The following is a 21,484-nucleotide window of genomic DNA, read 5'->3' as shown; positions in this document are numbered from 1 at the left end:
AGGGGAGGTACCCATGGAATGGAGAAGTGCAAATGTGACCCAAATCCACAAAGGAGGATCAAAGGGGGAGAAACGTAATTACGTGTCCTGTTAGGGAAAATTAATAGAGGCACTGGTTAAAGAAGCATTGCAGAATCATTTAGACAACACTTCAGTTATAGCTCGGACACCGCACAGGTTTGTTAAGGGGAAGTCTTGTCTGGCCAATTTGATTGGATACTATGATGTGGTCACAAAGGAACTGGATGCAAAGAATAATTTTGATATCATATAATTGGATCTTAGAAAGGCTTTTTATACTGTTCCACATGGAACACTGCTGCACAAATTGGAGCAGTGTGGCATTTGAGGCAAATTGCTGCTAGGGATAAAGGGATGGTTAATTGGAGAAGACAGAGAGTGGTAATCAATGGACACTGCTCTTCTTGGACTAATGTTATTAGTGGAGTTCCCCCAGGGTTCAGTGTTGGGTTCATTGTTGTTTTCTGTATTTATTAAAGATATTGATGATGGTATATTAGGATTCATTTCCAAATTTGCGGATGATGCGAAGATTGGAAGGGTTTTAATGACACTAATGGCTCAACTTTTCTATATCCTGTTGCAGCTGCTGCTGCTGCAACAGGATATAGAAAAGTTGAGCAGGTGGGCTGAGAGGTGGCAACTAAAATTTAACACTGACAAATGTGAAGTACTGCATATGGGAAGCAATAACCCAAGAGTAATGTATCAACTGTGTGGTACTACACTGACAGTGGTAGAGAGCGAAAAGGACCTGGGGGTAATTGTGCAGGCAGATATGAAGTTTTCTAAGCAATGCAGATGGTCTGCAAGTGTAGCTTATGGTGTCTTGTCAATGATATATAGGAATTTTTCTAGCAGGGATAAGGAGGTGATTATCCCCCTTGTATAAGGCAATGGTCAGGCCACACCTTAGTACTGTATACAGACCTGGAGGCCTCATTTTAAGAAGGATGTAGAGCTCTTGGAACGAGTATAGAGAAGGGCGACAAGATTAGTGAATAGAACAAAGGGTTGCTCTTACGAAGAAAGGCTTAAGTTTTGAAAATTACAGTGTCTGGAGGCAAGGCACCTGTGAGGTGATCTGATTGAGGTGTATAACGCCTTGAATGGTTTGAGCATGCTCAATGCTGATATAATCGCCAAAGAGGGCATAAATTCAAATTTATGATAGTTGTAGGATAGATGTACGGAAGTTTGCCTTTAGCCAGCGGGTGGTTGATTTCTGGAACAAACTTCCATCTGTTGTTGAAGAAGTAGTAGTAGTAGTGGCATGTGATGCAAGAAAGCAAGGGTATGAGCTTATGTAGCTTAAGCCAAAAAAAAAAAAAAAAAAAAAAAAAAAAATCACACCATTCCCTCCAAATGCCTGTTCAGTGCTTCCTTGAATTTATTTAACCTATCAACTTCCACAACGACAGATGGAATTTGTTCCAGCAATTAACCACCCGCTGGCTAAAGGCAAATTTCCGCACATCTATTCTACATTTGTGCCCCCTTAGGTTCGTAATCAGAACAAATGGAAGGATCCCATCAGAATTCAGCGTGCTCAACCCATTCAAGGCCTTATACACCTCAATCAGATCACCGCGCACGTGCCTAGTCTCTAGCGACTGCAATTTGCAGAACTTAAGCCTCTCTTGGTAAGAGGATCCCTTCATTCCCCTCCCAATCTTGTTGCCCTTCTCTGTACATGCTCAAGCAAATCTACATCCTTCCTAAAATGAGGCCTCCAGACCTGTACGCAGTACTCAAGGCGTGGCCTGACCATTGCTTTATACAAAGGGACAATCACCTCCTTTTCCCTGCTAGCAAAATTCCTATATATCATCGACAAAACCCGATTACCTGCCCTGGTAGCCTGTCTGCATTGCTCAGAAAACTTCATATCTGACTGCACAATTACTCCCAGGTCTTTTTCATTTTCTACCACCCTAAGTGAAGTACCACACAGTTGGTACGTTTCTCTGGGGTTACTTCTACCCATATGCAGTACTTTGCATTTGTCAAGGTTCAACTTCAGTTTCCGCTTCTTAGCCCATCTGCCCAAATTATCTAGATCCTGTTGCAGTAGCACACTGCCATTACTGTCATTTACAACTCTGGCAACCTTTGTATCATCTGCAAACTTCGACACTAAGCCTGATATACCTTCATCAATATTATTGATAAATATACAAAACAGAGGACCCAACACTGAACCCTGTGGGACTCCACTAATAACATTAGTCCACGAAGAGCAGCACCCATTAATTACCACCTCCTGTCTTTACCCACTCAACCATCCTTTTATCCAACTTACCCTTAATACCATTCTACTACAATTTGTACAATAGTCTTCCATGTGCAACAGTGTCAAAAGCTTTCCTGAAATTCAAATATATGATATCAAAATTATTTTTTGCATCCAGTTCCTTTGTAACCACATCATAATATCCTATCAAATTTGTCAGACAAGACTTCCCCTTACCAAACCCATGCTGTGTCTGAATTATTGCTGCAGTCTTGTCTAGATGATCTTGCAATGCATCTTTAACCAGTGACTCCATTATTTTACCAGAACAGAAGTTAAACTAACTGGTCTGTAATTACTCATGTGACCCTTCGATCCCCCTTTGTGAATTGGGAATACATTTGCACATCTCCAGTCCGTGTGAACCTCCCCTGAGTCCAAGGATGTTCTCATAATTATGGCTAAGGGTTTGCTTAGTTGCTTTGCCACCTCCTTTAATATAACTGGATAGATCCCATCCACCCCAGGTGCTTTTCTTATGTTTAACTTCAACAATTTCTCTTACACTTTTCTCTCAGTTATTAAAAAATCATTAAGTATCCTGCTACAATTTGATAACCTTCTGTCATTTTCAAACCTTAATAATTCCTCATGTGTGAATGTATATGCAAAATACTCATTCAGTTTGTTTGCTCTCTGAGCAGGATCATCAACAGTCAAACCATCGATATCAAGTGGACCAATCAGATTCATCCCCTTCCTTTTAGAGTTTATATAAGTAAAGAAATCCTTGCTGTTTTTCTTAACATCTTTTTCCAAAGATTTCTCATAATCTGCCTTCACCTGCCTAACCTCCTTTGTGACTTGATTACAGACTAGTTTATATCTGCCATGGCGCCTCCGTAACCAGGTGGGAAGGAGCAACAGCGCGTAGCACACGCTTCTTGATTAGACCGGGGTTCGAGCCCATCACCACCAAATACGGAGGATGCGGAAAGGTCAGGGAATGACCACCGCACATCCCCGGAGCAATATGGCCTTAGTTGCTAATGCTCCTAAAAACCAAATAACAACAACAACAATATCTGCCATAGGCTTCTGAGTCGCTTGATAATTTATATGCATTTTTCTTCTCTGTCACGAGTCTCATTAGTTCATTTGATAACCATTTAGGCCTAAACCTTGAAAAATATTTCTTAATAGGTATGAAACTTTTAGTAGCATCCACGATTAATTCCTTGAATGCATCCCACTTAGAATTTACTGTTGGTAACATCGTCAGTTGATCCCACTGTACAGAATTTAAAAACTGTCTGAGACCACTGTACTCACGTTTATGGAAGCAAAAACCCTTTCCTTTACCCCTGATGGTAATTATATCTTTAAGTAAATCCCACATCAGTACACTGTGATCACTGCCACCAATGGATCCTTTATCTGCAAATTCTTAATACACGAATGATCACTGCTGATAACCAGATCAAGAGTATTACCCTCTCTAGTTGCCTCTCGAACATGGTTCTGCAGAAACCAATCGTCCAATAAATCCACAAAAGTCTTACTGGTGTGTGAGTGACCAACCCACAATTTCCAGTCAATATCTGGGAAGTTAAAATCCACCATTATAAGACATTCTGATTTACTAGCCCACTCTATTTCTCTGTACAATTGTTCATTGTACTCATTCGAGTCATTAGGCCTATAACATTGTATGGGCCTAATTCCAGTTCTGCATTCCTTATATCTGTGTGACACCACGTCCCTGCTATCCCAACAATATCTACCTTTGATGTCTTGACCAACACTTCAAATTCATCAAATTTATTTATTTTACTTCTAGCATTGGTATACATTCAAGTTTACATGTGCCTATCCTTATTATTAGTTACCCTAACACATCCCATATACCCACCTGTTTCACGATGACTGCCATCGGTCCCTGAAACCCCCAGCACCCCTCGCTCCAGGTCGCTACTTATTTTAATAGAAGTTGTGCAAGAATCACCTTCACCTCTGCCTGCAGGTACTTTTAACGTTTTAGTCTGTGAATCCCCACAAGCTAGCAGTTTTCCGATCCACCTAACACTGCCTCGATAACATCAGCAAATATTCTTGCACCCTTTTTATTTAAGTGTATTCCATCCCTGTAGAAGCAGTCTCTCCTGTTAAAAGTTGATAGCTTAAGATTCAAGTCGATAGCTTAAGATACAAACATTTGGAGTGAGTGGATGGGTGAAATGAGAAGGGTGTGCATTTTTTTTTGGCTGATGCTATATAAGCTTGCTTTCTTGCATCATGTGACTTTGCTAATATTTTCATAGGGTTGATTATCTAAATTTTAAACTTCTTAATGGTGAATGTACAGTCACAAAAAGTGCACAACACATACTGAGCTAGAGTCAGCTCTGCAGCTTCTTGCCTGATTCTTACCCTGTGCCTGATCTTTTGTCAAGTCCATCCCAACATTAGCTGCACCCATGCTTTTATTTGTGAGAATCAATCATGGTACATTAAAATTGTAATTTTCTGCTTTAAAAATGTGACTGGAAATATATATATAAACAAAATCACCTAGAAAGATGAAAATCAGAGTAAAGGCTGTATAATGAATTCTTTGTCACATCTTTTAAAACTAAACTTTCACTTTTGGTTTCAAGTGAATGCTCCTACAGCCACATTTACAATACTGGCTCACAGTACCATTCGTAATTTTCCAAAAAAGTATTTCTTTCTTTGTAAACCTATATATTTTAGATAGATAAATTCTGAAAATGATTCCGTGCACTGAATTTTTTTGTTTTTTATCAAAAGTATTTCATTCAAATAAGGCCTTAACAAAGAATTAATAATAAGAGGGGTCAGCCAGGATTTAGAAATATTTTTGTTTTAGTGAAATTTTTGTTAAAACAATATTCGTTATAACTGAATTTTATTGTACCTAAAAGAAAGCTTGTTAATTTAAAAAATGAGATCAATTACATCAGAATAAAGATTATGAGATATTTTTGTAAAATAACAAGTTAGACTGTAAAATGGATCACAGTCCACAACTTCATTAGACTAGTATAGGCAGGACACATTTATTCAGCTTTGTTAAACATCAACAAAATATCATAGAAAGCTGTTAAAATTTTATTTATCATCTTACTTTAGCACTGGACGGATCACAGATCGCACATGACCAAAAGTAGCTCTACCCATCAGTTCTCTTAAACAGTTTTCAGCAAGTGACCATGGATTACTTTCTTCTTGTGGGGAGTCTGGAGTTTCTGTTAAACTGCCACTAAAAAACATGCACAATGGCAATTAGCAACTACAGTGCATAACATATAAATAAGACATTTGAATCATGATCTTTATTTAAAATAATTTAAGACACAGATCATAGAAATAGGGAGTGTAGAGACTCTTAATATAACTGTCTGAAATATTTACTTGAAAATATGAATGAAAAAAAAGTGGAAAATTTCAACCTCTGTATTGTTTAAACAATGCAGAGGTTGAAATTTTCCACTATTTGAAATCATACATTTAATAACATGTTGTTTGTTGTTTGGTTTTTAGGAGAATTAGCAACTAAGACCATATTGCTCCGGGATATGCGGTGGTCATTCCCTGACCTTTCCGCATCCTCCGTTTTTGGTGGTGAAGGGCTCGAACCCCAGTCTAATGCACTGCTGCTCCTTCCCACCTGGCTATGGAGGTGCCTTTAATAACATGTTCTAAATTTTAATAGCACTACCAGTCTGGAAGCCCAACAAAAATATGCTTTATATACTTTGATGAACAAAGCTGTATTTACTGTTTTAATGCCCATGGTGCCTTAGTCATCAACTCCTCTGGTCTCTCTCCTATCTCTCTCTCTCACGCACACATGTGCACACACATGCACAGACAGAGCCCTATTTGTAAAACGTCAATACAGCTAAAACTTATGCAGCTAGAATTCTCTGATTTGTTAGCATTATAACATTATTTAGGAGGTAGTAGTCCCGAACATCTGCCAGAACATAAGCAAAGATAGTCGACAGATAGTAATACTAGTATAACCCCAACTAAAAGTAATCAAAGGATCGCAAGCAATCTACCAGGTCGATGTAACAAAAAGCATCAATATAACCCTTCCATACTGAGATTTCAGATTGTTTATTTAAAACAGACAATGAAGACAAATGGACAATGTTAATGTGTAGGAATTATGAAACTGATCTGAGAGTCCATAAAACTATTATAATAGAAATTTGAAGAACCATTATATGCAGCTTTTTAATCAGTTGTGTTTACACTACATTAGCCATTCATATCATGGCTTTTTGAAAAAAGCTTAAAAAGGCTGTTTACAAGAAACCGAGGCCATTAGCTGTCATCCAAAGTAATACAATAAAATAAAAAAATTAAATTAAAGAGAAAAGCAAGGTGCAAAAAGTTAACATAACAATGAAACCATAGAAATTCTAGGATCAATTATGTTATATCATTCAAGGAGGAGAGGGCCAGATGTTTATCAAACTCTAACAGGGAGTTAAATGATTTTGTAATAACTGAGAGCAAAGTAGAAGATAAATTGTTGAAGTTAAACATAAGAAAGACACCAGAGTAGATGGGATCTATCCAGTTATATTAAAGGAGGTGGCAAAGGAAGTAAGCAAACCCTTAGTCATAATTATGAGAGCATCCTTGGACTCAGGGGGAAGTCCCTACAGACTGGAGATGTGCAAATGTATCTCCAATTCACAAAGGGGATCAAAGGGTGACAAGTAATTACAGACCTAATAGTCTGACTTCTGTTCCAGGGAAAATAATGGAGTCACTGGTTCAGACATAGCATGGGTTTATTAAGGGGAAGTCTTGTCTACCACTTTGATTGGATACTATGACGTGGTCACAAAGGAACTGGATGCAAAAAACAATTTTTGATATCATATACTTGGATTTCAGGAAAACTTTTGATACTGTTGCACATGGAAGACTGCTGTACAAATTGGAGCAGTATGGCATTAAGGGCAAGTTGCTGCAATGGATAAAGGGATGGTTGAGTGGGAGACGGCAGAAAGTGATAATAAATAGACACCGCTGTACAGGGACTAATGTTTTTAGCGGAGTCCGCCAGGGTTCAGTGCTGGGCCCATTTGTTTTGTGTATTTATCAATGAAGCTATATCAGACTTAATGTCAAATTTTGCAGATGATATAAAGGTTGGCAGGGTTGTTAATGACGCTAAAGACAGTATGCTACTGCAAGAGGATCTAGAAACATTGGGCATATGGGCTGAGAAGTGGCAACTAAAGTTTAACATTGACAAATGCAAAATATTACATATGGATAACAGTAACCCCAGAGTAACATACCAACTGGGTGGTGTTACACTCAGTGTAGTGGAGAATGAAAGAGACCTGGGGATAATTGTGCAGTAAGATATGAAGTTTTCTGAGCAGTGCAAGGCTGCCAGATTAGGTCATGGGGTTTTGTCAATGATATACAGGGATTTTGTGAGCAGGGATAAGAGATGATTATTACCGCAATGGTCAAGCTACACCTTGAGTACTGCTTACGGATCTGGAGGCCTGATTTTAGGAAGGATGTAGAGTTGCTAGAATGAGTACAGAGAAGGGCAACAAAACAGGAGAGGGGGAACTGGAGAAGGTGCTCTTAAGAAGAAAGGCTTAAGTTCTGCAAATTGCAGTGTCTGGAGTCTAGGCACCTGCAAAGCAATATGATTGAGGTGTATAAGGTCTTGAATGGATCGAGCAGGCTCAATGCTGATAGGATTCTTCCTCTTGCTCAGATTACAAACCTCAGGCGGCATTAACTGAGGAAAGACAGTTGTAGAATAAAATAGATGTGTGGAGATTTGTCTTTAGCCAGCAGGTAGTTGATTGCTGGAACAAAACTTCCATCTGTCATTGTGGAAGTTGATAGCTTAAATAAATTCAAGGCAGAACAACTAGACAGACATTTGGAATGAATGGATGGGTGTGTGAAATGGAAAGGTTTTTTTTTTTTTTTTTTGCTGATAAGCTTGTTTTTTGCATCGTATGCCTGTACTAATGCTAAAACTTAAAAGTTATTATGCTTTTACAATGCAGAGTGATGTGTTCTTCTGCAGAATTATTTGTTACTGCATTTTACATGTCCTTCAACTCCATTATATTGAATGTGTATTCAATATAAGGGAATATATAAATAAATATATATATTATATATAATATATAAAGTTTCTAAATTCAGAGATCCATCAAAGTGGGCACAGAAAGATGCTTCATTTCATTAGCAGTCAAGTGCAAAAGACTGTAGGGATAATCAAAAAACAGTAAGCCTTCCTAAGTTGTACGTTTATGTGTAATGCAAATTTTAATTTCCTTAAAAGAAGCATTCAGTATGATTGGTTACAAAGACCAAAGGAAGGCAATAAACAAATATAATCTGAACTTGTCTCATAGAGCAATTCTTCATTTTGACAACACAATACCACAACATATCATAACCACCCAAACAAGTGATAGTTGGAGAAGGAAAGGTCTGGACTACATGGCAAGTGGCTGAGAATTTCACACCATATGGTCCAGACCTCACCTTTCCTGACTACAAACCACCTGGTCAAAGATTTCGGTTAAATGATGAGGTGGACTAAGTAGTGTGCTTATGCCCAATCAATAAGGGCTTGATTTTTACAGAAATATAAATTCATGTCATCATCTTCTTAGTTATCTATTTCCAAAAATGTTCACTCTAATACCATCCTCTCCCAATATATCAGGACAGCCCCTATTTGCAATGCTAACAATATTGCTATTTCTAACATTAGAAAATTCTACCTCAAACTCATTGGAAACTCTTTTCCCTTATCTTATTTATCACTTTCATAAAGCTCTTAATATTATTAATTATAAAAATTTTCCCCCAGAACATATTAAATTACAGCAGATCTACTAAAAAAAAAAAATTTTTTTTTTTTTTTTTTTTTAATTCTTCAGAACATATTGAAGTGTTTCCTAGTATATCAGCGTGAGATAAGTAAACATGCAAGATTTTGTAAAGAAAGAGACGAAATTAAATGAGTTTTTCTAGAAAAAATCACCCCTATGCTTTACTATGGGGATCTACAGCAGATTTCCTTCTAAATTTTTTGTCCAACTTCAGCTCAATTTCAGCATGGATTTCAGGTTAATTTAATGCTAAATATTGCATATAGCATACAGTGATATATAGGGGCTTAGGGGGGAACAGGTATTCTGTGTGTTATCAGACACTCAGTCTAAAACACTGATGGATCCAATATCTTTCTATTACAGAAGATTTAGGAGAAGTCCAGTTGGCCTGCCTCCTTAAAATCCACTCATGCACACCTTCTCAATGGTAAGCCCTGTTACATCACTCAGGTGGCAACGAACATGTAGAGTGGTTCTCTTCAAGATGCCTGGTCAGTGTGAAGAGGAAAAGACTAAACTCTCCAGCATATCACAGCACAATGAAACAAATAGCCCTCAGTCTCCAGTGGCTTTCACTCCCCCCCCCCCCCTTTACGGCAGCGAGAGGATCAGAGTGGAAGCAGAGGGTACTAAGAATCTCTGGGTACGACCAGGCTGCCATGCATGGAAACTGAACTTGGCCTGTTACAACGTAAGATCGCTCAATCGGTGAAGACAGGATATTAGAGCTGGAAAAGGAACTAGAAAATGTGAAATGGAATATCATCAGTTTGGCTGAAACAACAAGAAGAAATCAATCACTTATAAGTTTGTCACGTGGAAATCTGCTGTACACCAATGGAAACAGTGAAAGGAGCAAAGGTGGAGTTGGGTTTCTGGTCCATAAAGATATAAAAAACAACATATTGGAATTCAAAAGTAATCACCAAGGGCGTCAAGACTAATACTCAAGATTTCTAATAGGTACAAGCTAAAGGTTATAATGATTTATGTACCAACATTGAGCCATGATGATGAAGAGGTTGAAGAAATGATTTTTGGTTGATTGAAATTGAGTCTTCTAGATGAGCAGAAAACCCACTACACTATTATTATGGGGGAATTCAATGCTAAGGTTGGAAAAAGACAAAACAGCACAGAAAGGGGAACTATAGGAAATTTTGGAATTGGTGAAAGAAATGAAAGAGGTGAAAGACTTGTGGAATTTGCAAAATCTCAAGGATTGTCAGTAATGAATACTTTTTTTCAAGAAAAGGGTGAACAGAAAGTGGACATGGAAGAGTCCAAATGGATTAACAACTAATGAAATCAACTTCATACTCACTAACAGAAGATATATCGTGAATGATGTTACCATCCTGAATAAGGTAAATGTTGGAAGTGATCACAGAATGGTAAGATGCACACTTGATATGGATGTACGAAAGGAAAGGAAAAAACCGACTCAAGTAAATAATATGAAGGTCTTTGAGATAACAGAAGAGGAGGAAAAAGCAGTATGTATTGGAACTTAAGAACAAGTTTGAGCTTCTGCAGACTGCTCAGGACCAAGATATCGATGAGGAAATTACAACTTTCTGAAAGTGATAAAGCCCAAGAAACCTATAGGGAAAAAGAAATCCAAAGAAGAAAAAATTAGTCAAGAAACACTTGTTACAATGAACCGAAGGCAACAAATGAAGAGCAAGATAAACACTAACAAGGAGAAAATTGAGTATACTGAGTTATGCAAAGCCATTAGAAAGAGGCTCAGAGAGGACATAAGAAGATTTAACACAAGAAAAGTAGAACAAGTAAGGGAAAACAAAGGACTTAAATCAGCAGCCATGAGCAGTAATACAGAAAGACAAATGATACTTAAACTGAAGAATAGCGATGGTGTACTTATAAATAGCAGAAGACTACTATAGAGAATTATACAAGGAGCGAGGGATTGGATTTGGATTTTATTGGCACATTAGCAACTTAGGCTATAATGCGCCAGGAGTGAGGGAATGATGCCAGAAGTGGGGAAGATGGATCACAAATTAGCAACACATACAACATACCAGATATTCTTCCTGATGAAGTAGAATATGCATTGAAGAAAATGAAGAATCAGAAAGTTCTGGGGAAAGATGAAGTTACTGCAGAGTTGTTAAAATTGGGAGGAAGAGACATAACACAAAAACTGGCAAGGCTCTTCACAAAATGCATTAGAAAAGGTGTGGCGCCTAAGGAGTGTAATAATGCAATCACAGTTTTGCTGCATAAGAAAGGAGATAAATCAGAAACTGGAAATTACAGACCAATTAGCTTGTTATCCCACATCTACAAGTTGTTCACAAGGGTCATTACTAACAGATTAGAAAGAATACTTGATGAGAATCAACCGAAAGAGCAAGCTGGCTTTAGGACAGGATTCTCAACTATGGATCACCTTCACGTAATATCACAGCTAATGGAGAAAGCAAATGAATATAAAACACCATTATGCCTGGCATTTGTGGATTATGAAAAGGAATTTGACTCCATACAGCATAAGGCAATGTTTCGGGCACTGGAAAGACAAGGCATAGATACCCCATATATTGCGATTTTGAAGAAAATATATGAGAACATTACCTCCTTTATTAGACTAGACAAAGACAGTAGCAAATTTAAAATCAAGAAAGGAGTTCGACAAGGAGACACAATATCTTCGAAGCCGGTTTTTTTTTTTTTTTTTTTTTTTTTGGTAGTTGTTGACGCATCGGCTTCTGCAGCCATAATGCACCTCCCAAGGTTTTTGCAGTACTTTGATCCAAGCCCGAGGCTGGATTCGAACCCGCGACCTTTGGGTTGCCAGGCAGGCACTTTACCCACCCGGCTAGCCTGGTCAGCCTATGAAGCTGTTTACTGCTGCCCTTGAGGAAGTTTTCAGAAGATTAGACTGGTCGCAGAAAGGAATCAATGTGAATGGAGAGTACCTAAACCATCTACGATTTGCAGATGACCATAAGCCGCAATCCCAAAGAATTAGAGGAAAATCTTAATCAGTTATGCATAGTTAGTAAGGATTTTAGACTAAAGATGAATATGGCTAAAACAAAAGTAATGATGAACAAATATGCCACAGAAAGGGAAATAATGATTGAAGGAGCAGTAATTTAAAAGGTGGAGTCATATACTTATCTGGGACAAGTTATTAGCTGTAATAATGATAAATGGCTGGAAGTCAAGAGAAGAATAAATTTTGGATGGATAGCATTCAGGAAATATAGTCACATACTGAAGAGCAATATCCCAGTTTGTCTGAAATGTAAAATAATGAACCAATGTATACTCACCGCCATGACTTATAGAAGTGAAACTTGGGCACTAACCAAAAGAATGGAAGAGAAGCTGAGAACTACACAGCGAAGACTGGAACGAATTATATTGGGAATCAGACTGTTAGATAAGAAGAGAAACACATGGATTAGGCAGCAAACTCAAGTAAAGGACATTCTTATCAAAACTAAAATGGTCTTGGGCAGGACACATAGCTCGAAGACATGATGACAGATGGACTAAGAAAATAACAGAATGGTACCCAAGAGGAGCTAGAAGAAAACCTGGAAGACAAAGGCGGAGATGGATAGATGAAATCCATGAGTTTTTGGGTAGTAAATGGATGGCCAGTGCTCAAAACAGAAGGAACTGGAAAGTTGCTGGAGAGGCCTTCATCCTGCAGTGGATTGAAAATGGCTGATGATGATGATGATGATATATAGTGTATGACTATATATGATGCTTTACTATACAACATATACATTTTTTAACACTTATTTTACTCACTAATTTTTTATCTTATCACTAAACATATATAATTCTTGAAGAGAAAAAAGAATTATGATTAAAATTAAATTTTGTAATGTTACAAATATTACAAAAAATAATATCAATAGAAAATCCAGAAATGTGTAAATTTTAGTTATAAATTTTGTTTTAGTCAAAAGCACCAAGGTTGTCTTCAATCCCAGATAGATGATACAAAGCATAATGTGGCAATGGTTTATCTAAAAAATGTTTTGGCATGATGAGCATAATGTGAAATGTTATGCCTATGTCTGATTGAATTGTATCCAAAAGAAAAATGTTTTTAAAAAGTATTGCTTTTCGGTCTGAACTTCTGCAACTAACCCATGAAAAATTTCAAGTTTCATCACTTTGTTCAGACATTTCATTCTATGCTTGAAAATACTATATGGTGCAAATTTATCATGTATCATTTTTATCACAAGTACTTGCATATGTTTCCATATGTTTTTCTGTAGTGCATAAGCTAGTCTTCCTGTATGGTAAGAGAAAAATGTGCATCCAGATGTCTGATTGTACAATATGACTAAATATAGGCCTAACCTTCAACTTTAGTAGCAACTTGGTTTTGAAGATGGCATATTTTTCAGTCTAGTTGGCAATGACACCAAAGATTCTCATATAAGGAGTGTTGGCAGAGTGATCCTTCAATGTGTAGTAGTTCTACAAGAAGCAGTGTTCCAGATCCTGAGTGTGACTCTCCTTGGGAATCCAGTTCATGTAGTCAGACAGATCGGTGCGTATGGGCCTAGGCCCTGGAGGCATGTATGGGATGAAGTTGTCAATATACAGGCATACCTCGATTAACGAATAGGATGCGTTCCACGAAATTACTTCGTTAAGCGAAACTTCGTTTTCAGAGGTAAAAATACTATGGCCAGAATAGGGATACGTTCCTACGTAAAGAAAATGAAAAGCGTTTTTTCCAACAAAGAAAAGTTTTATTAAATAAACAGTCAACTTACACACAAAGTGAAATCACATTTTAAAATATGAGGTTAACGTTGATTGTTTATGCTTTTTTTCTCTTTCATTTAACAATTGCCTATACGGAGTTATTGCATTTAACACTAATCGCTTAACTATAACACTTCTTCCTAAATCAGGATCATTTTCATTAAAAAAATTTAAAACGTTTTCAATGTCATTTAAGCACCTTTTTAAATCTTTGGTTGTTAACACTTTTTCGGCAGGAACTTCTTTAACTTCGCCTTCATTATCTTTGTCTTCGTTGCTAACAAGGTTTTCTAAATCTTCCACTGAAAAACAATCATCTTCTGCATTCAATAAATTTCTAACATCCTCTTCATCAACATTTTCGAAACCTATTGATTGAGCCATCTGGATAACTTCATTTCTAATTTCTTGGATGTTATTTTCTTCTTCTAGTACAACTTCTGGCCATATTTTGCGCCAAACTCCATTTAAGCATTTCTTAGTGACTTCTTTCCAAGAACTATCAATGTTTTCAATTGCGTTTTTAATGGTGTAGTTTTTCCAAAAAGTTTTAACTGTCATTTCCTCTTTATCCTCTAGTTCAGTTAAATTGCTTAAAGTTCGACGCAGATAATAAGCTTTAAATGATGCTATTACTCCCTGATCCAATGGTTGAATCAGGGAAGTTGTGTTTGCTGGAAGAAACACAACTTTGACAGGAATGCATGTGTCCAACGTGTTAAGATCAGTAGGATGTCCCGGAGCATTGTCTAACAACAAAAGAGCTTTTTCTTCAAAGTTGTTTTTTTGACAATACCGTTTTACTCCAGGACAAAAGTGGTTAACAAACCAATCAGTAAATAACTCCTTGGTAACCCACGCTTTTCTATTTGCTTTCCATATTACAGGTAAATTCATTTTAATGTTACCTTTTAACGCCCTTGGATTTTCTGAATGGTAAACTAATAATTTTAATTTATAATCGCCAGAGGCATTTGATCCAAAGAGTAACGTTAAACGGTCTTTGGCTGCTTTGAACCCAGCAGCTGATTTTTCTTCAATAGAAATGAAGCTTTTTGTTGGTAGCCGTTTCCAGAACAAACCGCTTTCGTCAACATTGAACACCAAATTTGGTGGAAAATTTTCACGTTCAATTATTTCCTTTAGTTTTTCTGGAAACTTATTTGCAGCTTCAACATCTGCACTTGCAGCTTCTCCTGTTAATTTTACACTATGAATCCTGGCCCGTTTTTTAAATTTCTCGAACCAACCACGAGAAGCCCCAAAGGTTTCCGTAATTTCTTCAGTTTGTTTAGATTTCAGGTGATTAAACAAAAATAATGCTTTTTCTTGAATCACCATTTGACTTAAAGGCATATGACGTTGTGACATATCATCTATCCACAAACTTAACATTTTCTCCATTTTTTCTAAAATTGGATTCCTTAAGCGAGTTAATTTTGCCGCTGTAACATCTGTACAATTCTGAGCAGACTGTTTTATTTTTTCTGATTGACTTAGTATGGTTGTTAAAGTTGATTGCGCTAATCCTTTCGCCGCTTTCAACACGTCGTACGATATTTAGTTTAGTTTAGTTTCCAAAGAAATTGCTTTTCTTTTCTTTGATTCTGACATTTTAATTAACTAAAACAAAAATATTTCCAATAAAATTTGCAAAATCTACGTTATGTAATGCTACAAAGAACCTACGTCAATTATTGCAATGCGCCACACTGAAACAACGTCAATCATGTAAACAACAACTAAATTAAGCTATTGACGTGCAAAACTGTTATAACAGACACGCCCGCAGCTCGGGAGCACTCGGGAATACGTAACGAATCGCCGTCAGTCACCAATCGGATGATTGTCAGGCGTTGGCGTTAAATTGGAATATTTTTTTATGTTAAATGGGGCTTGAAATTGTGGACTTCGTTATATCGAGGCTTCGTTATCAGAGGTAACGTTAACCGAGGTATGCCTGTATATAGCCAGACGGATCATAATTCAAATGAATCCAGTGCATCTAGGCTTGCCATTGAAGACCTGTTTGTCTGAGAGACTCTGTCCCACTATAGTCTATAATGGGAGACTAGCGTGGATCTTACCTTCTGGAAGGTTTCTTTTCTAGTATGTAGATTGCAAGTATATAGTCATCTACAGAGATCACAATCCAGTTCTATATGGTTCAATTACTATCTTAAAAGCTATTGCTGGAGTCTTGTAGAAGCTTCTTCTACACCTTCTCTGGAGCTTTACCAGTATCATCCTTGAATGCCTAAAGTTCTATGCTTATCTACTTGTTGTTTGAAGTAGAATTCTTTTGCATTGAAGGGACTTAGTCCAGGAGTTTTGCTGATCTAGTAGGAATAATATTAGTATAAGGATTTTGTATTAGTTCCTCTCCCACCCAATGAAACATTATGCACAATTTTATTATTTCTTTCGTATTTAGTTTTGGTTTTTGAGTGCCAGAGTCTACAGTAATGTTTCTGTTGAAGTTCTTTTTCTTTTTTTTACTTGCCTACTTTGTCAAAGATTGTTCTTCTGTCACCTAAGATGTATTTGCATATCACAGTTTCTTTCTTCATCAATAAATATCTTGATCAGTACGTGTCAAGCTTAGTGTGTTATAAGAGAGAGCTTATCTGTTATTGCAGAATTCCAATCTTATCAACTATGAAAGAAAATATTGTATAATAAAGCTATCTTTATTTTGCAGTAGGCTTCAGCGGCAGATAGAATCAGACAATATTAGTAACACAGACATGGTAGCACAGTCAACTAGCTCCGTGTGAGATTTCTCCTGGAAGGAATGTGCAATAGTAGAATGCTCTAGGCTGGAAAAAACAATTTTATGTTGTTCAAAAAAACTAAGAAGCCAAACACTGCATCAGCTGCTTGTGAAACAAGCCACTTTTGTAGAACAAATACTAGGCTGACCAGTTACTCATGTCTACTGAAAACAAAGAAACACATACTAGTAATGTGGTGCAGGCTCCACCCTCAACAATGCACTAGCTCTTCACTTCATATGGTTACAAGGCCACAAGCCAGCCTGGGAAATATTTATTTTGAAATAAAATTCTGGTAATTTTATATTCATAAATCGAAAGTTGCTTTTCTTGAAGAAGAAAAGACAAAAAAAAAAAAAAAAAAAAAAGAAAAAAGAAAAAAAGGATTTTCTCTCAAACTGAATTTGTGGATGAAGATCTCAATTTTTTAAAATGCACACATAAATACAAAGTCCCTGGGATGAAATTTTTGCAATTTCTAAAATGAAACATTTAAAATTAATGTACATTTTAAAATTGACAATGACTATTATACACAGAAAAGTACAGAAAAAAATAGCTAACCGAGGTTATTTAATAAGAGCTTTTGAATTATACAGAAGTGTCGGGTTTAATCTTTAAAAACTTTGATGAATGACATGTTTTAAATATTGGACTTAAAGCAACAAGGTTGTATTAGCTCCTTTACTTGTATTAACAGCAGAAGCAGCAGTTGAATCACATTGATGGTTTAACAGTTAGCAATCCTGCTCAGGTTGCTGGCAAACTGAATAGGGACTCCACTAATAACATTAGTCCATGAAGAGCAGTATCCATTAACAACCACTCTTTCTCTCACTCAACCATCTTAATGTCTAAGTTTGAAGATGATAAAAAGGTTGGCATGGTCATTAATAGTAGTATCAGGGTATGTTACTGCAACAAGGTCAAAAAAAATTAGGCAGATAAGTTGAGAAATCGCAGTTGAAGTTTCGCATTGACAAATGCAAGGTACTGTATGGGTAGCAGTAATCCCAGATAAAAGTACCAAGTATGTGGCACTACAATCAAGGTAGTGGAAAATGAAAAAGACTGGGAGGAGGGTAATTATGCAATCAGATTATGAAGTTCTCCGAGCAATGTAGACAGGCTGCCAGTACAACTCATGGAATTTTGTCAATGATAAACAGGATCTTCGATTTGATTTGATTATTCCATTGTACCAATGGTTAGGCCACATCGTGAGTACTGCACACAGGTCTGGAGGCCTCATTTTAGGATGGACGTACATCTGCTCGAAGAGGTACAGAGAAGGGCCATGAGATTGGTGAATGGAACAAAAGGATGGTCTTACCAAGAAAGGCTTCTGTTCTGAGAAATGCAGCATCTAGAGACTATGCACCTGTGAGGTGATCTGATTGAAGTGTTTAAGGCTTTGAATGGACTGGACTGATCAAGCTCAATGTTGATGACATTCTTCTTCTTGCTACACATAAGGGGACAAATTCAAACTGAGGAAGGATGGTTGCATCATAGATGTGGGGGAATTTGCCTTCGGTCAGTGAGTAATTGCCTGTTGGAACAAATTTTTGTCTGTCATTGTGGAAGTGGGCAGTTGGAATAAATTCAAGGAGAATTTATTCCGACTCTAGACAAATTAGAGTTTTTTTTTTTTTTTTTTGGCTAATGCTTTATAAGCTTGCATCTTATGCTGCTGCTACTACTACTACTACTAATAATAAAATAGTCAAATCACTCTCGACTACTCTTATTTTAAATTTTTTTGGATTCATCTCTTAATGCAATGGAAAAAAATGAGCTAAAATGTTACTTTTTGCTCAACTATAACACAGTGCAAAAAATACAGAAAACATACTCCAATTTGCAACAGTTACATTCATGGAAACCAAGTAATATGCTTAAAGGATATAATGCTAATAAGATATGCCTGGTTGAAACAATTTAAAAAATAATTTTTTTCCCCTAGAAGAGAAATGCATAGTAAATATGCATGGGAGATAACATTAACAGGTAATATGAAAATGTAGGTAACATTAACAGATAATATTAAAATAAAAAAAAATAATAAAAAATACATGACATCCAATAAGCTAAGGAACTAATAAGAAGGCCCACTGTAGCCAAGTGGTCATAAGTACACATTCCTTCAGTGATCATAGTTCAAGTCCACATGACTACTAAATATGGTGCTGCTTCTTGTATTCTCTGTGCCCTCCTCTGACCCTGTGGTCATCCCAGAGTATAAACAAAAAATTTATTTATTTATTTTTAAGTACAGGTGAAACCTGTTATAACACGATGCTCAGGCTCCAAAGAATCACATCATGATACAAGCGGGATCATGTTAGAAAATTATAGCCATTTTTCGGCATTCAAACTTCATACTATCAATTTTGATAGTTTCTTTTTTTGTGCGATAATCATGCAAAGAATAATAATAATGGAAATAATATGCAGTTGTGTTGTTTCAATCTTTTATTGATGCAGTGTAGAATCAAGTATTTTAAAAAACAAATATTCATGTTGTTAAATATACACAAACATGATAAACACACACTTTTGTCATAAAAACAAATCAATACTCACAAAAACTGCCTTGCCACATGGTTGTATTGACTGTTACATTTGTGTTTTGAATTTAATAAACGGTTGAAAATTTGTGAGAAAAAGGAAAACATAATGCAGTCCATGTTCTTTCAACTAACTAGACATTAGCGAACAAACTTTTGCACATTTTAGTCATTACTTTCAAGTCTTTCATTTAAAAAAAAAAAAAAAAACAATCAAGGGTTGACTGTTTAATTACAACTCTGTTTCTTTTTAACAATTTCAATAAGGCATTTTAACTGTAAAATTCAAAGGGAATCTACCTTTTCTATTTCAAGAAATTTGTAAGTCCAGTTTGCAAACCAGTGAGTGCCTCTGCAATTTTAGGTGGTGGTTCTGGCTCTTGTCTTCATCTTCTTTGGTTGCATCTGGATCACGACTTTTGCCAGTAATGTTTTCGATTATTTTCGAGTCAGTCATATGCTCATATGTAGGACATCTACCCAACATTCTATGTAGCCCCTCTTTCTCTATCGACGAACTGTGCCAGTACTCGCTCGGCAATGGCCATGTCATCTTCTCTCAGGCCTTCATTAGTGTACGTTTCCAAGAACTGGCCAGCAGCAGCGACATCTTCCTCTAAAAAGCCTTCAAAGTCATTCTCCGCATCACTGTCACTGGCTACTTGGGAGTGAATTCTCCGGGATCAGACTTGCACCCAATATGTTTCTCCAACATTTTGATATACACCTTTCCGTCAGTTTCCCACACTTCGCCACCAATGTAAAAAATTTTAAGTTCAGCTTCTTTAAGTTCACTTTAAGTTCAGCTTCTTTAAAAACGATGTAACAGAATCCTCACTAGTGATTATTTGCTGTATCAGAGTCTTGCGGAAGTTCATTTTAAACATTGATATAATCCCTTGATCTAGAGGCTGTATCTTTGATGTGGTGTTTTTCAATAAGTAGCTCACTCGGATTTTACCATCTCTGCTTATTAGGTTATTGGCAGGAAGATGGATAGGGCAGTTATCCAGCAGCAAGAGAGCTTTTGTATCTAGCCCTTGTTGCCATAAGTGTTTACGTACATCAGGTAAAAATTGCTTACGAAACCAGTTTTCAAAAATACTGGAAGTCATTCATGCATTTTTGCTAAAGTCATAGGCAAATGGCACAGAGGCCATGTTCACATGATGGAAGCACCGTGGTGATTTAAACTTTCCTATGCAAGTGGCTTCAGTTTGTGATTTCCTGTTTGGTTTACACAGAAAAGTACGGTCACTTTGTCTTTCATTTTCTTAAAGCCTTGTGCTCTTTGAGCATCGTTCCTACAAGCCAAAGTGGAATTGGGTAACATTTTATAACAAATGTCCGGTCTCATCACAGTTACATATCTGTTCTGTGGTATAGTCACCATCTTCAATTATTTTCTGAAGCTGGGCAGGATAACAGCATGCAGCTTCATCATGAGCTAAACTTATCTCACCTGATAAAGCTGTTTTGGTTATTCCATGTTGCTTTTTAAAACGTGTTAGCCATCCATTACTGGCAGTGAATGCTGTGGACTCATTTCCATTGAAATCACTGGAATTTTTTAGCTTGGGTTTACAGATGGGGGTCCAGATAGAGGTGTGCCTTCAGATCATTCTTGAACAAACCACTGAAACACAGCTTTATCCAATTGTTTGCCTTGAGGTTGCTGCAGGTGTTTTTGTTGCAGTTCATCACTTGTTTCCATAGATTTGGCTGCATCACAAAGTTTCTTCTCTTCTTCCATCCACGCACTGCAGATTCATTCACTCCAAGGTCTCTAGCCACTTGAGTTTGTTGGACCCCGGACTTGGTTCTGTCAAGAGAAGCAATTTTTTCTTCTATAGTAAACTTCTTCCATTTTTTTGAAGTTTCAGACATTTCTTTAAATTTATACTGTATTTTATAAATAGAACTTACAATTTGAGAAACAAGAAAATTGACAGTTAGCAATTGAACTTGTGGGAGGGGTGTTTTACCACACAGAAACCCAACTTATTTCCCTCTTAATTGCATATCTTCAATTAACTAATTTGTACAGATCGAATCACTATGTTATTTCTTAAACTTATTCTTTTCATACAAGTTACTAACACCATGGAACCTTTTCATCTCCTACTGTTAGACCCCTACTGACTGTGCTACTTTTGAACTACGTCAAGCCACCTTTCCCAA

The 21,484-nt window shown here is 36.8% G+C and overlaps 1 protein-coding gene across 4 annotated transcripts in view; it reads right to left on the bottom strand.

Annotated features, from left to right (window-relative positions):
- stmA (Protein EFR3 homolog stmA) overlaps positions 1-21,484 on the bottom strand; it is a 227,380-nt gene that overhangs the window by 107,647 nt on the left and 98,249 nt on the right. For all 4 annotated transcript variants that reach the window (XM_090371261.1, XM_090371260.1, XM_090371258.1 and 1 more), the window contains exon 7: positions 5,403-5,537. In XM_090371261.1, the coding sequence (XP_090227387.1) occupies positions 5,403-5,537 (135 nt within the window). The remainder of the gene's footprint in view (positions 1-5,402; positions 5,538-21,484) is intronic.

The sequence above is a fragment of the Mastigoproctus giganteus genome, chromosome 4 (assembly GCF_048544385.1).
Source record: "Mastigoproctus giganteus isolate SK-2022 chromosome 4, ASM4854438v1, whole genome shotgun sequence".
Lineage (NCBI taxonomy): Eukaryota > Metazoa > Arthropoda > Arachnida > Uropygi > Thelyphonidae > Mastigoproctus > Mastigoproctus giganteus.
The sequence above is the reverse complement of the archived record's forward strand: the minus strand, read 5'-3'. Positions and strand labels throughout refer to the sequence as shown.